General features: G+C 45.5%; 1 protein-coding gene across 1 annotated transcript; it reads left to right on the top strand.

The window, feature by feature from the left end:
• Positions 1 to 19197: 19197 nt before the first annotated feature.
• Positions 19198 to 21423, top strand: LOC123134172 (cysteine-rich and transmembrane domain-containing protein WIH2). The gene is made up of 3 exons (XM_044553475.1): positions 19198 to 19372; positions 19474 to 19636; positions 21161 to 21423. Exons 1-3 carry the CDS (start codon positions 19321 to 19323, stop codon positions 21204 to 21206), a joined length of 261 nt encoding a protein of 86 aa, XP_044409410.1. The 5' UTR covers positions 19198 to 19320; the 3' UTR covers positions 21207 to 21423.
• The last annotated feature ends 355 nt before the right edge of the window (positions 21424 to 21778 follow it).

The raw sequence follows: 21778 nt of genomic DNA, 5'->3' as shown, positions 1-21778 counted from the left end.
GTCAGCATGACGGCGTGATGACGGTGATGATGAAGCTACCGGCGCAGGGCTTCGCCTAAGCACTGGAACGATATGACCGAGGTGGATTATGGTGGAGGGGGGCACCCCACACGGCTAAGAGATCAATGATCAACTTGTGTCTATGGGGTGCCCCCCTCCCCCGTATATAAAGGAGTGGAGGAGGGGGAGGGCCGGCCCTCTCTATGGCGCGCCCTAGGGGAGTCCTACTCCCACCGGGAGTGGGATTCCCCACTTCCAAGTAGGAATAGGAGAGGAAGGAAGGAGGTGAGAGGGAGGAAGGAAAGGGAGCCGGGCCCCCTCCCAATTCGGATTGGGCTTGGGGGGCGGGGCATGCCCCCTCCTAGGCCGCCTCCTCCTCTCTCCCACTAAGGCCCAATAAGGCCCATACACTCCCCGGGGGTTCCGGTAACCCCCCCCCCCCCCCCCGTACTCTGGTAAATGCCCGAACTCACCCGGAACCATTCCGATGTCCAAACATAGGCTTCCAATATATTGATATTTATGTCTCGACCATTTTGATACTCCTCGTCATGCCCGTGATCACATCCGGGACTCCGAACAACCTTCGGTTCATCAAAACACATAAACTCGTAATATCGATCGTCATTGAACGTTAAGTGTGCGGACCCTACGGGTTCGAGAACTATGTAGACATGACCGAGACTCATCTCCGGACAATAACCAATAGCGGAACCTGGATGCTCATATTGGTTCCTACATATTCTATGAAGATCTTTATCGGTCAAACCGCATAGCAACATATGTTAGTTCCCTTCGTCATCGGTATGTTACTTGCCCGAGATTCGATCGTCGGTATCTTAATACCTAGTTCAATCTCATTACCGGCAAGTCTTTTTACTCGTTTCGTAATGCAACATCCCATAACTAACTCATTAGTCACAATGCTTGCAAGGCTTATAGTGATGTGCATTACCGAGGGGGCTCAGAGATACCTCTCCGATACTCGGAGTGACAAATCCTAATCTCGATTTATGCCAACTCAACAAACACCATCGGAGACACCTGCAGAGCATCTTTATAGTCACCCAGTTATGTTGTGACGTTTGTTAGCACACTAAGTGTTCCTACGGTGTTCGGGAGTTGCATAATCGCATAGTCATAGGAACATGTATAAGTTATGAAGAAAGCAGTAGCAACAAACTAAACGATCATCATGCTAAGCTAACAGACGGGTCAAGTCAATCACATCATTCTCTAATGATGTGATCCCATTTATGAAATGACAACTCTTTGTCCATGCCTAGGAAACTTAACCATCTTTGATTAACGAGCTAGTCAAGTAGAGGCATACTAGTGACACTCTGTTTGTCTATGTATTCATACATGTACTGAGTTTCCAGTTAATACAATTCTAGCATGAATAATAAACATTTATCATGATATAAGGAAATATAAATAAAAACTTTATTATTGCCTCTAGGGCATATTTCATTCAATGCAATGAAATTACATCCTACTTATGGTGCATTATTTGGTGTTAGTTATGCTTAATGCTCGTTTATGAGAATTTTCGTTTCTTGGTTGGTTGCTTCTCAATCTATTTGCTAGCATCCACTTGTACTAAGTGGAAATACTACTTGTGCATCCAAAATCCTTAAACCAAGTGTTGCCATATGAGTCCACCATACCTACCTATATGTGCTATTTCCGTGCCGTTCTAAGTAAATTTGTATGTGCCAACTCTAATTTTCAAAATGAATTTCCTTTTTGTGTGCACGTACTACTCATGAAGCGGCAGGGGGTGGCCAATACTTTTCCATGCTAGATGTGTTATTCTCAAGATGAGTGTTTATTCACTCGTCATTGCACGAGAGTACGGAGATAATAGGGATTCCCAGTCCCGAAATGAAAAAGAAATTTACTTTATGTTGTCAAATAATAAATTCCTTGGAAAGTGTTGGTATGGAAGGCACCCGTGGATACGGCTAGCCATGGATTGTGAAAGAAGGGTGGGAAAAGGAATAAACTTTATTTTATGTTTGGGAACTGCCTATGAAATATCTAGGATGGAAAGTATTGGGAACTACTAGGTCGCTTTCATTGACACGAAAAGCATGCCTCTCAAGAAAAATTTATCTCTCAATTTTTGCTTTGAGCTCTGGCACCTCTGCAAATCTCTGCTTCCTTCTGCGAAGGGCCTATCTATTTACTATATGCAATTTTTATTTTTATTTGAGTCTCCATCTTCTCTTATAAAGCACCAACTAGGGAGCACTATGATCATACTTGTGCATTGGATGTAGCTAATATTCGAGTGTGTTTCATGAATGGATCAATGATTGAGCATGATGGGCTAGGGATAGCTTTCTTTAGTGTTGATATTTTGAAAGACATGATTGCTTGCTGATATGCTTGAGTATTGAAGTCTTCATGTCAAATATAGAATATTGCTTTGAACCATCTAAAAGTCCAAGTGTCCATGCTACAAAAGAAAAGAATATGTGATGGACATGTTAGGCAGCATTCCACATCAAAAAATCTGTTTTTATCATTTACCTACTCGAGGACGAGCAGGAATTAAGCTTGGGGATGCTAATATGTCTCCAACTTATCTATAATTTCTGATTGTTCCATGCTGTTATATTATCATTCTTGGATGTTTTACAATCATTTTATAGCAACTTTATATCATTTTTGGGACTAACCTATTGACATAGTGCGCAGTGCCAGTTGTTGTTTCTTGCTTGTTTTTTACTTCGCAGAAAATAAGTAGCAAATGAAGTCCAAATGCACGAAACTTTTTGGAGATTTTTTTGGACCAGAAGACAACTTGGGAGCCAAGGAAGTACCAGAGGGGAGTGTTGGGGAACGTAGCAGAAATTCAAAATTTTCCTACGCGTCACCAAGATCTATCTATGGAGAGACCAGCAACGAGTAGAAAGAGAGTGCATCTACATACCCTTGTAGATCGCTAAGCGGAAGCGTTCAAGTGAACGGGGTTGATGGAGTCGTACTCGTCGTGATTCAGATCACCGATGATCAAGTGCCGAACGGACGGCACCTCCGCGTTCAACACACGTACAGCCCGGTGACGTCTCCCACGCCTTGATCCAGCAAGGAGAGAGGGAGAGGTTGAGGAAGACTCCATCCAACAGCAGCACAACGGCGTGGTGGTGATGGAGGAGCGTGGCAATCCTGCAGGGCTTCGCCAAGCACCTACGGGAGAGGAGGAGGTGTCACGGGAGGGAGGGAGGCGCCAAGGGCTCAGGTATGGATGCCCTCCCTCCCCTCCACTATATATAGGGGCAGGGGAGAGGGGGAGGCGCAGCCTTGCCCCCTACTCCAAGAAAGGGGTGCGGCCAAGAGGGGGGGAGGAGTCCATCCTCCCCAAGGCACCTCGGAGGTGCCTTCCCCCTTGAGGACTCTTCCCTCTAGGGTTCCCTAGGCGCATGGGCCTCTTGGGGCTGGTGCCCTTGGCCCATGTAGGCCAAGGCGCACCCCCTACAGCCCATGTGGCCCCCCGGGGCAGGTGGCCCCACCCGGTGGGCCCCCGGGACCCTTCCGGTGGTCCCGGTACAATACCGATGACCCCGAAACTTGTCCCGATGGCCGAAACAGGACTTCCTATATATAAATCTTTACCTCCGGACCATTCCGGAACTCCTCGTGACGTCCGGGATCTCATCCGGGACTCCGAACAACATTCGGTAACCACATACAAGCTTCCTTTATAACCCTAGCGTCATCGAACCTTAAGTGTGTAGACCCTACGGGTTCGGGAGACATGCAGACATGACCGAGACGTTCTCCGGTCAATAACCAACAGCGGGATCTGGATACCCATGTTGGCTCCCACATGTTCCACGATGATCTCATCGGATGAACCACGATGTCAAGGACTCAATCGATCCCGTATACAATTCCCTTTGTCTAGCGGTATTTTACTTGCCCGAGATTCGATCGTCGGTATCCAATACCTTGTTCAATCTCGTTACCGGCAAGTCACTTTACTCGTTCCGTAACACATCATCCCGTGATCAACTCCTTGGTCACATTGCGCATATGATGATGTCCTACCGAGTGGGCCCAGAGATACCTCTCCGTTTACACGGAGTGACAAATCCCAGTCTCGATCCGCATAAAACAATAGATACTTTCGGAGATACCTGTAGTGCACCTTTATAGTCACCCAGTTACGTTGTGACGTTTGATACACCCAAAGCACTCCTACGGTATCCAGGAGTTACACGATCTCATGGTCAAAGGAAGAGATACTTGACATTGGCAAAGCTCTAGCAAACGAACTACACGATCTTTGTGCTAGCTTAGGATTGGGTCTTGTCCATCACATCATTCTCCTAATGATGTGATCCCGTTATCAACGACATCCAATGTCCATAGCCAGGAAACCATGACTATCTGTTGATCACAACGAGCTAGTCAACTAGAGGCTCACTAGGGACATATTGTGGTCTATGTATTCACACGTGTATTACGATTTCCGGATAATACAGTTATAGCATGAATAAAAGACAATTATCATGAACAAGGAAATATAATAATAATACTTTTATTATTGCCTCTAGGGCATATTTCCAACAGTCTCCCACTTGCACTAGAGTCAATAATCTAGTTCACATCGCCATGTGATTAACACTCACAGGTCACATCGCCATGTGACTAATACCCAAGAGTTTACTAGAGTCAGTAGTCTAGTTCACATCACTATGTGATTAACACTCAATGAGTTTTATGTTTGATCATGTTGCTTGTGAGAGAGGTTTTAGTCAACGGGTCTGAACCTTTCAGATCCGTGTGTGCTTTACAAATCTCTATGTCATCTCCTAGATGCAGCTACCACGCTCTATTTGGAGCTATTCCAAATAACTGTTCTACTTGGAGCTATTCTAAATTATTGCTCCATTATATGTATCCGGTCTCTCTACTCAGAGCTATCCGGATAGGTGTCAAGCTTGCATCGTCGTAACCTTTACGACGAACTCTTTTACCACCTCCATAATCGAGAAAATTCCTTAGTCCACTAGTTACTAAGGATAACTTTGACCGCTGTCCTGTGAGCCATTCTTGGATCACTCTTGTACCCCTTGACTGACTCATGGCAAGGCACACTTCAGGTGCGGTACACAGCATAGCATACTGAAGAGCCTACGTCTTAAGCATAGGGGACGACCTTCGTCCTTTCTCTCTATTCTGCCGTGGTCGAGCTTTAAGTCTTAACTTCGTACCTTACAACTCAGGCAAGAACTCCTTCTTTGACTGGTCCATCTTGAACACCTTCAAGATCATGTCAAGGTATGTGCTCATTTGAAAGTATTATTAAGCATTTTGATCTATCCTTATAGATCTTGATGCTCAATGTTCAAGTAGCTTAATCCAGGCTTTCCATTGAAAAACACTTTCAAAATAACCCTATATGCTTTCCAGAAATTCTACGTCATTTCTGATCAACAATATGTCAACAACATATACTCATCAGAAATTCTATAGTGCTCCCACTCACTTCTTTGGAAATACAAGTTTCTCATAAACTTTGTACAAACCCAAAATCTTTGATCATCATCAAAGCATACATTCCAACTCCGAGATGCTCACTCCAGTCCTTAGAAGGATTGCTGGAGCTTTGCATACTTATTAGCATCTTTCGGGATTGACAAAACCTTCCGGTTGTATCACATACAACCTTTCCTCATTAAAATCGTCGAGGAAACAATGTTTTGACATCCTATCTGCAAGATTTCATAAATAATGCAGTAATCGCTAATATAATTCCAACAGACTCTTAGCATCGCTACGAGTGAGAAAATCTCATCGTAGTCAACTCCTTGAACTTGTCGGAAAACATCTTAACGACAAGTCGAGCTTTCTTAATGGTGACATTTACCATCATTGTCCGTCTTCCTTTTGAAATCCATCTGTACTCATTAGCCTTACGACCATCGAGCCGTTCTGCCAAAGTCTACACTTTGTTTTCATACATGGATCCTCTCTCGGATTTTATGGCCTCAAGCCATTTATCGGAATCCGGGCCCACCATCGCTTCTCCATAGCTCGTAGGTTCATTGTTGTCTAGCAACATGACCTTCAAGACAGGATTACGTACCACTCCGAAGTAGTACGTGTCCTTGTCGTCCTACGAGGTTTGGTAGTGACTTGATCCGAAGTTTCATGATCAATATCATAAGCTTCCACTTCAATTGGTGTAGGTGCCACAGGAACAACTTCCTGTGCCCTGCCACACACTAGTTGAAGAGACGGTTCAATAACCTCATCAAGTCTCCACCATCCTCCCACTCAACTCTTTCGAGAGAAACCTTTCCTCGAGAAAGGACCCGATTCAAGAAACAATCCATATTGCTTTCGGATCTGAATTAGGAGGTATACCCAACTGTTTTGGGTGTCCTATGAAGATGCATTTTATCCGCTTTGGGTTCGAGCTTAATCCTGAAACTTTTTCACATAAGCGTCGCAGCCCCAAACCTTTAAGAAACGACAACTTAGGTTTCTCTAAACCATAATTCATACGGTGTCATCTCATCGGAATTACGTGGTGCCCTATTTAAAGTGAATGTGGTTGTCTCTAATGCCTAACCCATGAACGATAGTGGTAATTCGATAAGAGACATCATGGTACGCACCATATCCAATAGGGTGCAACTATGATGTTCGGACACACCATCACACTATGGTGTTCCAGGCGGTATTAATTGCGAAACAATTTCCACAATGTCTTAATTGTGTGCCAAAACTCGTAACTCAGATATTCATCTCTATGATCATATCATAGACATTTTATCCTCTTGTCACAATGATCTTCTACTTCACTCTGAAATTACTTGAACCATTCAATAATTCAGACTTGTGTTTCATCAAGTAAATATTCTCAACATCTACTCGAATCATCTGTGAAGTAAGAACATAACGATATTCACTGCATGCCTCAGCACTCATTGGACTGCACACATCAAAATGTGTTACTTCCAACAAGTTGCTATCTTGTTCCATCTTACTGAAACCGAGGCTTTTCAGTCATCTTGCCTATGTGGTATGATTTGCATATCTCAAGTGATTCAAAATCAAGTGAGTTCAAACGGTCCATTTGCATGGAGTTTCTTCATGCATATATACCAATAGACATGGTTCGCATGTCTCAAACTTTTCAAAAATGAGTGAGTCCAAAGATCCATCAACATGGAGCTTCTTCATGCGTTTTATACCATTATGACTTACATGGCAGTGCCACAAGTAAGTGGTACTATCATTACTATCTTATATCTTTTGGCATGAAAATGTGTATCCCTACGATCAAGATTCAATAAACCATTCCTTTAGGTGCAAGAGCACTTATTCAGGTTTAATACTAATCTTGATGGTAGAGGGAGCGTGCGATGTTAGATCACATCAAACTTGGAAACACTTCCAACACATATCGTCAGCTCACCTTTAGCTAGTCTCCGTTTTATTCCGTAGCTTTTATTTCGAGTTACTAACACTTAGCAACCGAACCGGTATCTAATACCCTGGTGCTACTAGGAGTACTAGTAAAGTACACATTAACATAATGTATATCCAATATACTTCTATCGACCTTGCCAGCCTTCTCATCTACCAAGTATCTAGGGTAATCCTGCTCCAGTGGTTGTTCCCCTTATTACAGAAGCACTTAGTCTCGGGTTTGGGTTCAACCTCGGGTTTCTTCATTGGTGCAGCAGCTAATTTGCCGTTTCATGAAGTATCCCTTCTTTCCCTTGCCCTTCTTGAAACTAGTGGTTTCATCAACCATCAACAATTGATGCTCCTTCTTGATTTCTACTTTCGCGGTGTCAAACAACGCGAATACTTCAAGGATCATCATATCTATCCCTGATATGTTATAGTTCATCACGAAGCTCTAGCAGCTTGGTGGTAATGACTTCGGAGAAACTATCACTATTTCATCTGGAAGATCAACTCCCACTTGATTCAAGTGATTGTTGCATTCAGACAATCTGAGTACAAGCTCAACGATTGAGCTTTTCTCCCTTAGTTTGCAGGCTAAGAAAATCGTCGGAGGTCTTAAACCTCTTGACGTGGGCACGAGCCTGAAATCCTAATTTCAGCCCTCGAAACATCTCATATGTTCCGCGACGTTTCGAAAACGTCTTTGGTGCCTCTACTTAAACCATTTAACTGAACTATCACGTAGTTATCAAAACGTGTATGTTCGATGTTCGAAACATCCACAAACGACGTTTGGGGTTTAGCACACTGAGCGGTGCATTAAGGACATAAGCTTTCTACTGATCGCATAATCGCTACTATCAACTTTCAACTATAATTTTCTCTAGGAACATGTCTAAACAGTAGAACTATAGCGCGAGCTACGACATAATTTGCAAAAGGTCTTTTGACTATGTTCAGGATAATTAAGTTCATCTTATGAACTCCCACTCAGATAGACATCCCTCTAGTCATCTAAGTGATTACATGATCCGAGTCAACTAGGCCGTGTCCGATCATCACGTGAGACGGACTAGTTATCATCGGTGAACATCTTCATGTTGATCGTATCTACTATACGACTCATGCTCGACCTTTCGGTCTCCGTGTTCCGAGGCCATGTCTGCACATGCTAGGCTCGTCAAGTTAACCCTAAGTGTTTTCGCTGTGTAAAACTGTCTTACACCCGTTGTATGTGAACGTAAGAATCCATCACACCCGATCATCACGTGGTGCTTAGAAGCGACGAACTGTAGCAACGGTGCACAGTTAGGGGAGAACACTTCTTGAAATTTTGTAAGGGATCATCTTATTTACTACCGTCGTCCTAAGTAAACAAGATGCATAAACATGATAAACATCACATGCAATCAAATAGAGTAGTGACATGATATGGCCAATATCATATAGCTCCTTTGATCTTCATCTTCGGGGCTCCATGATCATCTTGTCACCGGCTTGACACCATGATCTCCATCATCATGATCTCCATCATCGTGTCTTCATGAAGTTGTCACGCCAACGACTACTTCTACTTCTATGACTAACGCGTTTAGCAATAAAGTAAAGTAGTTTACATGGCGTTCTTCAATGACACGCAGGTCATACAAAAAATAAAGACAACTCCTATGGCTCCTGCCGGTTGTCATACTCATCGACATGCAAGTCGTGAATCCTATTACAAGAACATGATCAATCTCATACATCACATATATCATTCATCACATCCTTTTGGCCATATCACATCACATAGCATACCCTGCAAAAACAAGTTAGACGTCCTCTAATTGTTGTTGCATGTTTTACGTGGCTGCTATGGGTTTCTAGCAAGAACGTTTCTTACCTACGCAAGACCACAACGTGATATGCCAATTGCTATTTACCCTTCATAAGGACCCTTTTCATCGAATCCGTTCCGACTAAAGTGGGAGAGACTGGCACCCGCTAGCCACCTTATGCACCAAGTGCATGTCAATCGGTGGAACCTGTCTCACGTAAGAGTACGTGTAAGGTCGGTCCGGGCCGCTTCATCCCACAATACCGTCGAAACAAGATTGGACTAGTAACGGTAAGCATATTGAACAACATCAACGCCCACAACTACTTTGTGTTCTACTCGTGCAAAGAATCTACGCAATAGACCTAGCTCATGATGCCACTGTTGGGGAACGTAGCAGAAATTCAAAATTTTCCTACGCGTCACCAAGATCTATCTATGGAGAGACCAGCAACGAGTAGAAAGGAGAGTGCATCTACATACCCTTGTAGATCGCTAAGCGGAAGCGTTCAAGTGAACGGGGTTGATGGAGTCGTACTCGTCGTGATTCAGATCACCGATGATCAAGTGCCGAACGGACGGCACCTCCGCGTTCAACACACGTACAGCCCGGTGACGTCTCCCACGCCTTGATCCAGCAAGGAGAGAGGGAGAGGTTGAGGAAGACTCCATCCAACAGCAGCACAACGGCGTGGTGGTGATGGAGGAGCGTGGCAATCCTGCAGGGCTTCGCCAAGCACCTACGGGAGAGGAGGAGGTGTCACGGGAGGGAGGGAGGCGCCAAGGGCTCAGGTGTGGATGCCCTCCCTCCCCTCCACTATATATAGGGGCAGGGGAGAGGGGGGAGGCGCAGCCTTGCCCCCTACTCCAAGAAAGGGGTGCGGCCAAGAGGGGGGGAGGAGTCCATCCTCCCCAAGGCACCTCGGAGGTGCCTTCCCCCTCGAGGACTCTTCCCTCTAGGGTTCCCTAGGCGCATGGGCCTCTTGGGGCTGGTGCCCTTGGCCCATGTAGGCCAAGGCGCACCCCCTACAGCCCATGTGGCCCCCCGGGGCAGGTGGCCCCACCCGGTGGGCCCCCGGGACCCTTCCGGTGGTCCCGGTACAATACCGATGACCCCGAAACTTGTCCCGATGGCCGAAACAGGACTTCCTATATATAAATCTTTACCTCCGGACCATTCCGGAACTCCTCGTGACGTCCGGGATCTCATCCGGGACTCCGAACAACATTCGGTTACCACATACAAGCTTCCTTTATAACCCTAGCGTCATCGAACCTTAAGTGTGTAGACCCTACGGGTTCGGGAGACATGCAGACATGACCGAGACGTTCTCCGGTCAATAACCAACAGCGGGATCTGGATACCCATGTTGGCTCCCACATGTTCCACGATGATCTCATCGGATGAACCACGATGTCAAGGACTCAATCGATCCCGTATACAATTCCCTTTGTCTAGCGGTATTTTACTTGCCCGAGATTCGATCGTCGGTATACCGATACCTTGTTCAATCTCGTTACCGGCAAGTCACTTTACTCGTTCCGTAACACATCATCCCGTGATCAACTCCTTGGTCACATTGCGCATATGATGATGTCCTACCGAGTGGGCCCAGAGATACCTCTCCGTTTACACGGAGTGACAAATCCCAGTCTCGATCCGCATAAAACAATAGATACTTTCGGAGATACCTGTAGTGCACCTTTATAGTCACCCAGTTACGTTGTGACGTTTGATACACCCAAAGCACTCCTACGGTATCCAGGAGTTACACGATCTCATGGTCAAAGGAAGAGATACTTGACATTGGCAAAGCTCTAGCAAACGAACTACACGATCTTTGTGCTAGCTTAGGATTGGGTCTTGTCCATCACATCATTCTCCTAATGATGTGATCCCGTTATCAACGACATCCAATGTCCATAGCCAGGAAACCATGACTATCTGTTGATCACAACGAGCTAGTCAACTAGAGGCTCACTAGGGACATATTGTGGTCTATGTATTCACACGTGTATTACGATTTCCGGATAATACAGTTATAGCATGAATAAAAGACAATTATCATGAACAAGGAAATATAATAATAATACTTTTATTATTGCCTCTAGGGCATATTTCCAACAGGGAGGCCCGTGGGGCCCATGAGACACCAGGGCGCGCGAGGAGGCCCAGGAGCGCACTGATGGGTTGTGGGGCCCACGAGGGTCTCCTCCACCACCTCTCAGCTCTATAAATACCCAAATATTCCAGAAACCCTAGGGGAGTCGACGAAACACAATTCCAGCCGCCGCAAGTTCCAGGACCACGAGATCCAATCTAGAGCCCTATTTCGGCACTCTGTCAGAGTGGAACACGATCAAGGAGGGGTTCATCATCCTCATCGGTGCTCCTCCAATGATGCGTGAGTAGTTCACCATAGACCCGCGGGTCTGTAGGCAGTAGCTAGATGGCTTCTTCTCTCTTTTTGATTCTCAATACAATGTTCTCCTCATTGTTCTTGGAGATCTATTTGGTGTAATGACTTTTTGCGGAGTGTTTGTTGGGATCCAATGAAGTTCGAGTTTATGATCAGATCTATATCCATGAATATTATTTGAGTTTTCTTTGATCTCTTATATGCATGATTATTTATAGCCTCGTATTTCTTCTCCGAATCTTTGGTTTAGTTAGGCCGACTAGATCGATTTTTCTTGCAATGGGAAGAGGTGCTTTGTGATGGGTTCGATCTTACGGTGTCCTCACCCAGTGATAGAAGGGGTAGCAAGGCACGTATGTATCATTGCTATTAAGGATAAAAAGATGGGGTCTATTCCTACATGAATAGATCTTGTCTACGTCATCATCGTTCTTATTGCATTACTCTGTTTCCCCATGAACTTAATACACTAGATGCATGCTCGATAGCGGTCGATGTGTGGAGTAATAGTAGTAGATGCAGAATCGTTTCGGTCTACTAATATTGGACATGATGCCTATATTCATGATCGTTGCCTTGGATATCGTCATAATTATTTGATCTTCTATCAATTGCCCAACAATAATTTGTTTACCCACCGTATGCTATTTTCTCGAGAGAAGCCACTAGTGAAATCTACAACCCCCGGGTCTATCTTTTATCATATTGTTTTCAGATCTATATTTCCAAAACCCCCAAAAATACCTTGCTGCACTTTTCCTTTATTTGTTTTATTTTGTGTTTTTGCTAGATCTATTTATCAAATCTTATAAACAATTTATCTTTTTACTGTGGAGGGATTGACAACCTCTTATGCATCGGGTTGCAAGTATTTGTTCTTTGTGTGCAAGTACCATTTATATAGTGTTGCTTGGTTCTCCTACTGGATTGATAACCTTGATTTCATAACTGAGGGAAATACCTACCGTAGTTGTACTGTATCATCCCTTCCTCTCTGGGGAAATAATACCGACGCAGTTTCAAGCCGCATCAGCGCCCTCCAGGCTTGTGGGCCCCTTGTGGCACCTCCAGCCATAATTCTACCTCTATAAATACTAAAATATTCCCCTGACATCAGAGAGCCACCCGAAATACTTTTTCCACCGCCGCAAGTTCCAGAACCACGAGATCCCATTTGGAGGCCTTCTCCGGTACTCTGTCGAAGGGGGGATCGATCACGGAGGGGCTCTACATGAACCTTGTTGCCCTTCCAATGATGCATGAGTAGTTTACCACAGACCTATGGGTCCATAGTTAGTAGCTAGATGGCTTCTTCTCTCTCTTTGATCTTCAATACAATGTTCTCCTTGATGTTCTTGGAGATCTTTTTGATGTAATGAATTTTTGCAGTGTGTTTGTTGGGATCTGATGAATTGTGAGTTTATGATCATATCTATCCTGAATATTATTTGAGTTTTCTCTGAACTCTTTTATGCATGATTACTATAGTTTTTTATTTCTCCCTGATCTATTGATTTGGTTTGGCCAACTAGATTGATTTCTCTTGCAATGGGAGAGGTGCATTGTAATGGGTCCAATCTTGCGGTGCTCAATCCCAGTGACAGAAGGGGGCATGACACATATTGTATTGTTGCTATTGATGGTAAAAAGATGGGTTTTATTCATACGTGAAGGGGTTGCGCCACCACCCCAGGGTCCCTGCATCCGATGAGGCCACGATCGTACGCCTCAAGCCACCGAAGCAGCCGGATCAAAGCACAGTTTTGCACGGACACAATGGATTCGCACCGGAGTGACTCCGTGTGCAGAGCTAAGATTTCCTCCCGAGGCCAATAGAGAGCCATCCAGACGGTCAAATCCTCCTCTTCCTGACATGGGATGAGGTCCTCGTCGATGGATCGAGAGATTTTTAAAGTCGGATCTGTTGTCTCCCCGTCGGAGAATGTTGCAGATCTTCAGACAAGAGCTTGGAGCAAAGTGGAGTGAAGTGGCTAGGGTTTGGTCCAGGATGTAGATATGGACGAGTATATGTGGGGTCGTGGTGGCCTAGTGTGGGCCAAATCTGACATGGGAGATGCGCCCTAGTGTGTTCATGCCTTCCCATATCGGCCGCATATATGAGCTGGGTATGAGGGGTGCCGGTCAACCCTTACGTATAGGGCCGGTATGAGGGATGTGGCTGGGTCATTATTTCTTGACCGATCACTGATCGGGCTGTCCGCCCGGACATATTGGAGCGTTTGAGGAGTCCAGATGTAGATGCTCTAAGGTGAACACAACTATTCCGGTTGTTCTGCAATGGGTGGACTGGTAAGAAGTTCTAGTTGGACTTGATCACGATGAGCACCTGGCTCGAATACTGCTTCCAAGAAGGCATGCCCTGGTCTTAGATTCGTAGGTCGGCGGTTCTGGTTTCACAAGGTACTCATGGATGGAGGCAGAAAGACCAGCATCATCTACGTTGACACCTTGAAGCAGATGGGCATTCTTGAGTCCATGCTACCCCCGAACAACACGACATTCCACGGGATTGTATTCCATGCATTTTGCGGGGACATGACAATTGCTCCAAGCGAACACAACAAATTTCACAATAAAATCCCTTGTTTGCAGAATTTGCCATATGTTTCTATAGAAATTACCCCGTGGTTGAAGAACTTGTCATAAAAACGTTCATGAATACCATGCTCCTAGGAAACGTTCGCTGGCTATTGAGGTTCTTGAATAATCTCTCCTAGCTTGATATGCTAGTAGAAAAATCAATTACTATGCCGCAAAAAAATGAAAAATCAATTAGGCCTCTTCCAATCCACCAGTACTTAGATGAGGTGCTAAGCACATTAAATAGTTTAGCAACTAAAGCTCCCAATGCATAGGTTCTTAACTTGTTGTAGCCAAGCATCCTTAATCTATTGATTCCACAACTAAAGTTTTGCATGCATTGGTGGGATTATTTCATTTAAATATTTTTCTTAGGTTTGTTCGCTTGACATTATTTCTTCTTGGTGTCACCACACTCATCTTTCTCCTCTTAATTATCTTGCCACATCAGGTTTTTCATGTACTCCCTCCGTCCGGGTTTATTGGCCTAAAGACCACTATTAATTCTTTTAGTCCACTCTCAATGCACTCTCTCCCATGTCAGCTCACACATACAACCAATAAAAAAACATGCATGCAACATATTAATTCCCTAGCCATGGCAACAACAACAATGGCTCTCAATGCAAACAATGAAGTGGTTGCATGCATGCACCTTCCCAAAACGAGGCCTTATAAAAGCGGACATGCTTGTGATGTTGTGAGGCCTAATAAACTCGGACGGAGGAAGTACATGGCAGTCTTAGGGCATCTCCAATGGCAATCCGCAAATTTCCTTCCGCATCCGTCCACGGACAGGGGGGGGCCAGTCCACGGACATGGATGCGGGAGGCCTCTATCCAATCGTAGCCGCATACATTTCAAACTCTTTTTCAACAAACTGGATGAAATTCGTGCAAACAAAGATAGATTTCATATAAACATGATGGATTTCATATAAACACATCCGAATTTCATATAAACATGATGGATTTCATTAAATTTACATCAAAACGGTGCTAGTATGGCTCTAGAGGTATAATTAATACCTAACCTAAATGGTCGCCGACACCCGTTCCTCGTGGCAGGCCATCAGCCCCGAGAACTAAAGCTTCACCATCTCCACTTCCGCCTCGGTGATCTCCAGCTCCGCCTCGTAAGTTCCGCCTACGGAGGTCCGGGAAGTGAAGTTGTCCGCCTGCACATCGCCGCCAAGCGACTAATCGGCCAAACATGGTGAGCCCACCAAGCTTGGCGTCAACGGGAGGGGAGGAGAGGTAGCCTTCCTGGGACATGAGCGGTGGCTACCTACCATGCACTACTCTTCCTCGGTGGCGGCGGTGCCCGCGGACGTGCCAGCTTCGTGGTTTCCACCGTGGGGCGCGGACTCGGCTATGTCCTCCTCCTCATCATTGGTCTCGCCGAACATCGCCTCACCCGCATCGTCGCTCTCCTTGTAGGCGGCCTTCACCTCCGCCACCCGCTGGTGGTACTGCCACCGAGCAAGGTGGATCTAGTCGGCTGAGTGATAGGACTCGAGCAGTGCCACCTGTTCCGCCAGTTCCACGTCCGACGCGGCAGCCCTGCCGGCGGGGAGCTGCTCCTCTGCCATGTGATCTTGCAGGAGGTGGTGATTGTAGGCGGCGTCTGCCTGCACCTCCCGCACCATGTCCATGTAATGGGCATGAGCTTTGGCGATGGTCAAGGTGCAATACACCGGCAAGGTTGCGCGGAGGAGGAGGGTGGCGCCGGTTTGTCAGTGGAGCGTCCTCCATTGGGACGTCGTCGTCCTCCGGCTGCCTATCGGCCAACCAGCCAGCAACAATGGCGGCCCTCTCCTTCTTCTGGCCCGACGTCGGCCCGTACCAGAGAGCTTTGGCGGGGGAGGGATCCATGGTGGGAGTGGTGCATAGAGGGATTGAAAGCGGATGACTGCAGCTATGGCCGGACATCGGATTTTATAGCAATGGTGGGCGGTAGAGGGGACGGGCGGGTGGCACCGAAGGAGGATGGCAATGGGTAGGGTATGGCCGGGTACGACCCTTTTCCACCCAAACCCATACCCAAATCTTTTTTCTATACCCACCCACTTCGCTGTCCATTGGCACAAATAGGTACCCATGCCCATACCCATCGGGTATCCTATACCCAATGGGTATCCGGTGGGTACAATATATAGAGTTGACATGACAAAAGTAAGATGAGAAAAGGGTCTAAATTCAGATACCCATCCATCGCAATTAGGTTTGCACTTACATCGAAAGTTCACAATGACGATTGGCAGACAATTAAAGGTCTTAATCTCCATTACAAACTAACATTGAGAAAAATAATAATTTGCAAACTTGCAATGCTAAGAACAATCAACCAGTTTTGCCCATGGGGTATGAAGTGGTAGAAAGTCTCACCCATGCCCACTAGTAGGAGTTAAGTAGTAGTAGGGGAGATGAAGAATTGAAGAATTGATTCGAAGATGCAGATTGAAAAGCAGTGGGGCGCCTCGGTTGGGGATGAATCGATGAGGATTCAGTAACTCTGCTCTTTATTGCTTCATCTTTCAAGGTCGAGGAAAAGCAGAGAAGATAACTACTGTAAGAGCAAGTACAATAAAGCTGAGTCAGTGGGCTATAAGGCATAAACTAGTATATTTCTGCTTAGTTGGAGAAAAGAGAAGAGGAGAGAGAAGGTAAGCGGGCTCTTCGTGAAGAGCCAGCTCTAGCACGTGCTCCTAGGCACTTTGTGAGAATGAAAGGTGTGCCACATAATAAAAAAGTAGTAGACTCTTTTGATCTATTATTGTATATGTTGACTATAAGATGGGCTGTAGATGACATGGCACTGGCTTATAGCCAGCAGCTGGCTATACTATTAACCATGCTCTTAGTACACCAGGGGTCTCATGGGATGGCCGGCTATGGGCATGTGGTCCATGAGAACTTAAGATGATTATTTATCCACATATTATTGAGTTTAATATATTTACTAATTTTCTGGGTACCCATTGGGTTACCCATGGGTATAATTTCATACCCATACCTTACCCATGCATTTTGCGGGTGCGGATACCCATACCCATGGGGTATGAAGTGGTAGAAAGTCTCACCCATGCCCACTATTTTTGGGTAGGGTACCCGCGGGTACCCATAGCCATGGGCAAAACTGCCATCCGCCTTGGCAATAGCGTGCCATTAATGTGGGCAGCAGACGGACGGACGGGTGGCCGTCATGTCGTTTGAATGTGCGACACTCGCCTGCAGCGGGAAGCGGCACGGGCGGCGCGCCGCTTCAATGCTGGCGCTAGTGAGCGGTCGCGTCCCCTCTAGCTGGGCATGAATGCGGGCGCTGACCAAAAACGTGCAGAGGGGGATGCGGTTTTTGGTGGGCCGGGGCGGTCAGTAAAAGGCTTGGGATCGGTCCAGGCTCCCGCAACCCCCCCCCCCCTCCCTTCCCCCGTTTGTCTCAGGTTTGCGGGAGAAATCGCGTGATAGAGGCCTGCGGTGGATGGCTTCCGCTGTCCGAACAACATGGTCCGGACGGATGCGAGGTGTTTGAGGGTCCGTGTTGGAGATGGCCCTTAGCACCTGTACAAGGTGGTGGAGCATTGGGAGTAGGGATGAAAACGAAGCGGAAACAGGGATGCCACCACATTTGTTTTCATATTTTTGTGCAGAAGCGGAAACAAATACAAAAACCCTGCAAATGAATACGAAAAAAGATACTACCGGAAATAGACACGAAGCCAATACGGAGCAGGCACGAAAATGGAGGTGGGCATTGACCGAAAAATTTAAACCCCCTGAGTCAGAGAGAAATAAACACAAACACAAACAATTTTAATGAAATTTTACCATGGCTACAAAAGAATATGATTACATTAGCAATTTAGCGTATTATTATACCAATATTTGACAATTGTGTGTAGGGTCAAGTTTAGTATGTATGTGATAGTAGAAGTGAGACTTCAAATGATCCATTCTATCCGTTATGTCATTGTGTGTTGTTTGATAGTTGAACTACAATTTAGACATAGCCTTATACTAAAAACGGAACTTTCATATTAACTTTCCGTTTCCACCTTTGTTCCATTGGAAAATACTATTTTGCTTTTCTTTCCGCTTTCGCATAAAAAAACTTATTTCCGTTTCCATTTTATAAATTTTCGTTTTCATTTTTATATTTCCTCTTCATCTTTATTTTTCCTCCGAAAAGGCGAAAACAATTCACTCCATCAGGCTGGTCACAGTGGGGAGAAACTTAGGAGTAACATCACACACTCCAATACAACTTTGCTTATGTGGCACGTATTTAATAAAGAGAGAGGTGCTTGTGGTAACTAGCTAAGTTACCGGAACATCACACACTCCAAGAAACAATGAGTCTATAACCTAATAAATACATCGTTGCATGACACTACATAGATGTTCCTACCCACTATGGAGGTAGTAACATAGTCTAGGGAAGTGTGAAGTTACTAGCTTATGTTCTTGCCCATTGTGACCAGCCTCAGGGCCTTACGGTTGCTCGGTCAAATCTGCCAGCAACCTGCGCTAGTTCCTCCACACGATCGATGTGTGCTTCTTCTTGTTTTTGCGATTTACTAATATATGCAGCTCCATCGAGATGCTAAAAAGAAACTCCCGAGCTAGTCAGGGACGCTATGGTCAAATCAACTCTGCTGGGTCAACTCTGTCACCAAAACTTCATTAATAAAGCAAAACTTGACCGGCGTTAATAAAGTTTGTGAGGCACTACGACCAAGAAAAACCGGATCTCGTGAGGACATGCATAGCTGCCTCGTTTATTTTGTGCCTTCTCACCAAACTTACGTATTAGTCGTGGTCGTCGCAGTAGCCAGGCAGGTACGTAGTACGCGGGAAGCGACAAGTCCACCCCGAACGCCCGAGGCGAGGCTACGTACATGTGGAGACGGCCCCACCAGCCAGGTCAGTCACGTTCCCGGCGCGTTTTATAAAACCACTCGGCCCAACACAAGCCGTAGAACTGCACTGCACAGCGCCAGCGCGAGAGACCGACCAGAAAGTAGAAACCCCCGGCCGGAAGGAGATGAGCTACTACGGCCAGCAGCAGGCGCCAGTCGGCGCCCCGCCGCAGCAAGGTATGACAGCCTCCGTCCTTCCATCAACTTCTCCTTCTACCTTTTGTCCGACGGCTGAACAGAATTGACCTTGCGTGCTGCCTGGACCTTCAATTCTCCAGGTTACCCGCCGCAGGGGTACCCTCCGGCCGGTTACCCGCCGCCACAGCAGGGCTACCCGCCGGCCGGATACGGCCAGCAGCAGCAGGGCTACCCGCCTCAACAGGGCTACCCGCCCCAGCAGCAGCAGCAGCAGAACAGCGGGCCTTCCTTCATGCAAGGATGGTACGTACGCCACTTCCTCTCTCTTAATTTCGATCCAAACTAGTGGTTCAAAGAGTTAGGAACTGGGCTCATATCAGCCCGGGTCGCCGCCGGCAGAGTTAGCTAGCTAGGCTTCGTTGCGCGCACGTTTCCATGGGTAGGGACGGCGACTTGACGCGCGAGCTACTGCACCGTGGAAACGGCGAGACCTCCACGACGTGTCAACCGCAGATTAAGGGCAAAGGGCGCGCCTATGACCAACCTCGGTCAAACGGGACGTACGAATCCTACCTATTCGTATCTGATATTCATATATACCCCGAGATTTCATTGATGAGATCAAGAGCCGTAGCTTCCATAAACGAGAAGATATCGGCATAGATATCGTGACGATCAATGATCTTCATGATGATATCTTCTCCGGCGGACGGACAAGATGCAAAAGCTGGAAATCGTCCAAATTCATTTGCTGTCAAGTGTTCTCGAGCAGTATAAAATTCAGCATTTCACATGCGACCATGTGTTGGTGTTACGATAATTGGTTCTCTACACATTGCTTGGAATATGCCGACCTCTCCCCACTTGACGAATATCCGGTGTTTTGTACACGGTGCTCGGCGCCCGCCGGCACCCGTGTCGTCTGCCGTACATACCCATACCGAGTACTATAATTAGGGCATCTACAACGGCTAGGCGCTTAGGCCTTGTACAATGGAAGGTGCCTAGAGAGAGGCTTTAAAAAAATTAATTGAGTTTTTTTAAAGCATCGATGTCTATTTCTACAAGAGACGCTTAGTTAAGCGTCTATCCTGTACAAATAAGTACCGATGCTTAAGAAAAATCGGGTTTATTTTTCTAAACATCTCCTATTGTACAAGGCCTTAGGAAGACGTTAGGATCAATTTCCTGGCAATTTTCCCGTCGCTCGGCAATTAGGCGCACAAATCCCGGCGTCGGGCGCTGCATCAGCGCAAAGGCAGGCATCGGACTCCTAGTCCTTTTCTCTCCCGCAAGAGGCGCATGCACTGTTTAATTACCCTGTTTAATTACCGCTCAATTAGCGCCGGCTGTTAGCGCCTTGCGTTGAGAGGTAAATCGCTTAGGTGTTTTTTAATTTCATAACATTTATTTTTTCTTCTATAAGCGCCTAGTTAGGCGTCTACCATTGTAGATGCCCTTAGTGGAAACTTGCAATTTGTGGCAATAAATGGTTTTCTCTATGTCTATTTCTATATTCTATATATCTTGTATTCCAAGCGAGTTACGGAGGTCCAACAAATCATACGCGTTCAACCGCATCTATCCAATGGTATAAGTCACTCCGGTGTTCAGTGTTAAACATGTTTAGCACTAAACACGGTTAGCACCCTTCAATAATTAATATCATGCCTAATATAAACATCATCATTAACCAATTAATTATATCATATCTATATTAACATGCAATTATATCATGTTTAGTACTAATTTTCTTGTTTTTCTTTGTTTGTTGAGAAATTCGCCTTGATTATATCTCATGATTCTCTTACGATATTGTTCCAACAGCCTGGCCGCGCTTTGCTGCTGTTGTCTCTTGGACGCCTGCTTCTGAGACCAAGGTTCCATCCTCACGCGTGTTGGAACTGATCAATTGTGCCTTGTTACCGAAATGCTACTAGCCTCCATGTTTTGGGCCCTATCACATTTTTCTACCCCTTGTTTGTAAACTTCACATTTTGATTAATTATTCGGTTGGTTTGGATGTGATGACTACCTTGCTAAATGCTACTAATCCATCTTTTATTTTCTCCTTGTTCGAAAAGTAAGCAGATACGAGTAAATTGCACCATTGATATGAGATTTGACGTGTATGGGCATTTTTTACCGTATAGCATGGCTATAAGTCAGCTGTTACCTATATAATGGTGTCATGTCATTTATAGCCAATCTAATATCCAACATGCAAAGAAGTTCAAGAAGTACTTCCTTCATCCCGGTTTACTGGTCCCCTTGTATTTTGAATCATATTTCCACCATGATTTTAACTAATAAAATATAAGTTATACATATAAAAAAATAATATCATTGAAAACTACCTTCAAAATCAAATTCAACAATGTTTTTTTTACATGCATTAATATTTTGCTAATCAAATATGTGGTCAAACTTTGACCAAAAATACGA

This window comes from Triticum aestivum, chromosome 6B (genome assembly GCF_018294505.1).
Source record: "Triticum aestivum cultivar Chinese Spring chromosome 6B, IWGSC CS RefSeq v2.1, whole genome shotgun sequence".
Taxonomy (NCBI): domain Eukaryota; kingdom Viridiplantae; phylum Streptophyta; class Magnoliopsida; order Poales; family Poaceae; genus Triticum; species Triticum aestivum.
The sequence above is the reverse complement of the archived record's forward strand: the minus strand, read 5'-3'. Positions and strand labels throughout refer to the sequence as shown.

Excerpts from the sequence above, each read along its gene's own strand:
- LOC123134172 (XM_044553475.1), top strand. The coding sequence starts at position 19,321 with ATGAGCTACTACGGCCAGCAGCAGGCGCCAGTCGGCGCCCCGCCGCAG. Across the intron at positions 19,373-19,473 it reads CGGCGCCCCGCCGCAGCAAG|GTTACCCGCCGCAGGGGTAC; the intron begins GTATGACAGCCT and ends TCAATTCTCCAG. Across the intron at positions 19,637-21,160 it reads CCTTCCTTCATGCAAGGATG|CCTGGCCGCGCTTTGCTGCT; the intron begins GTACGTACGCCA and ends TTGTTCCAACAG.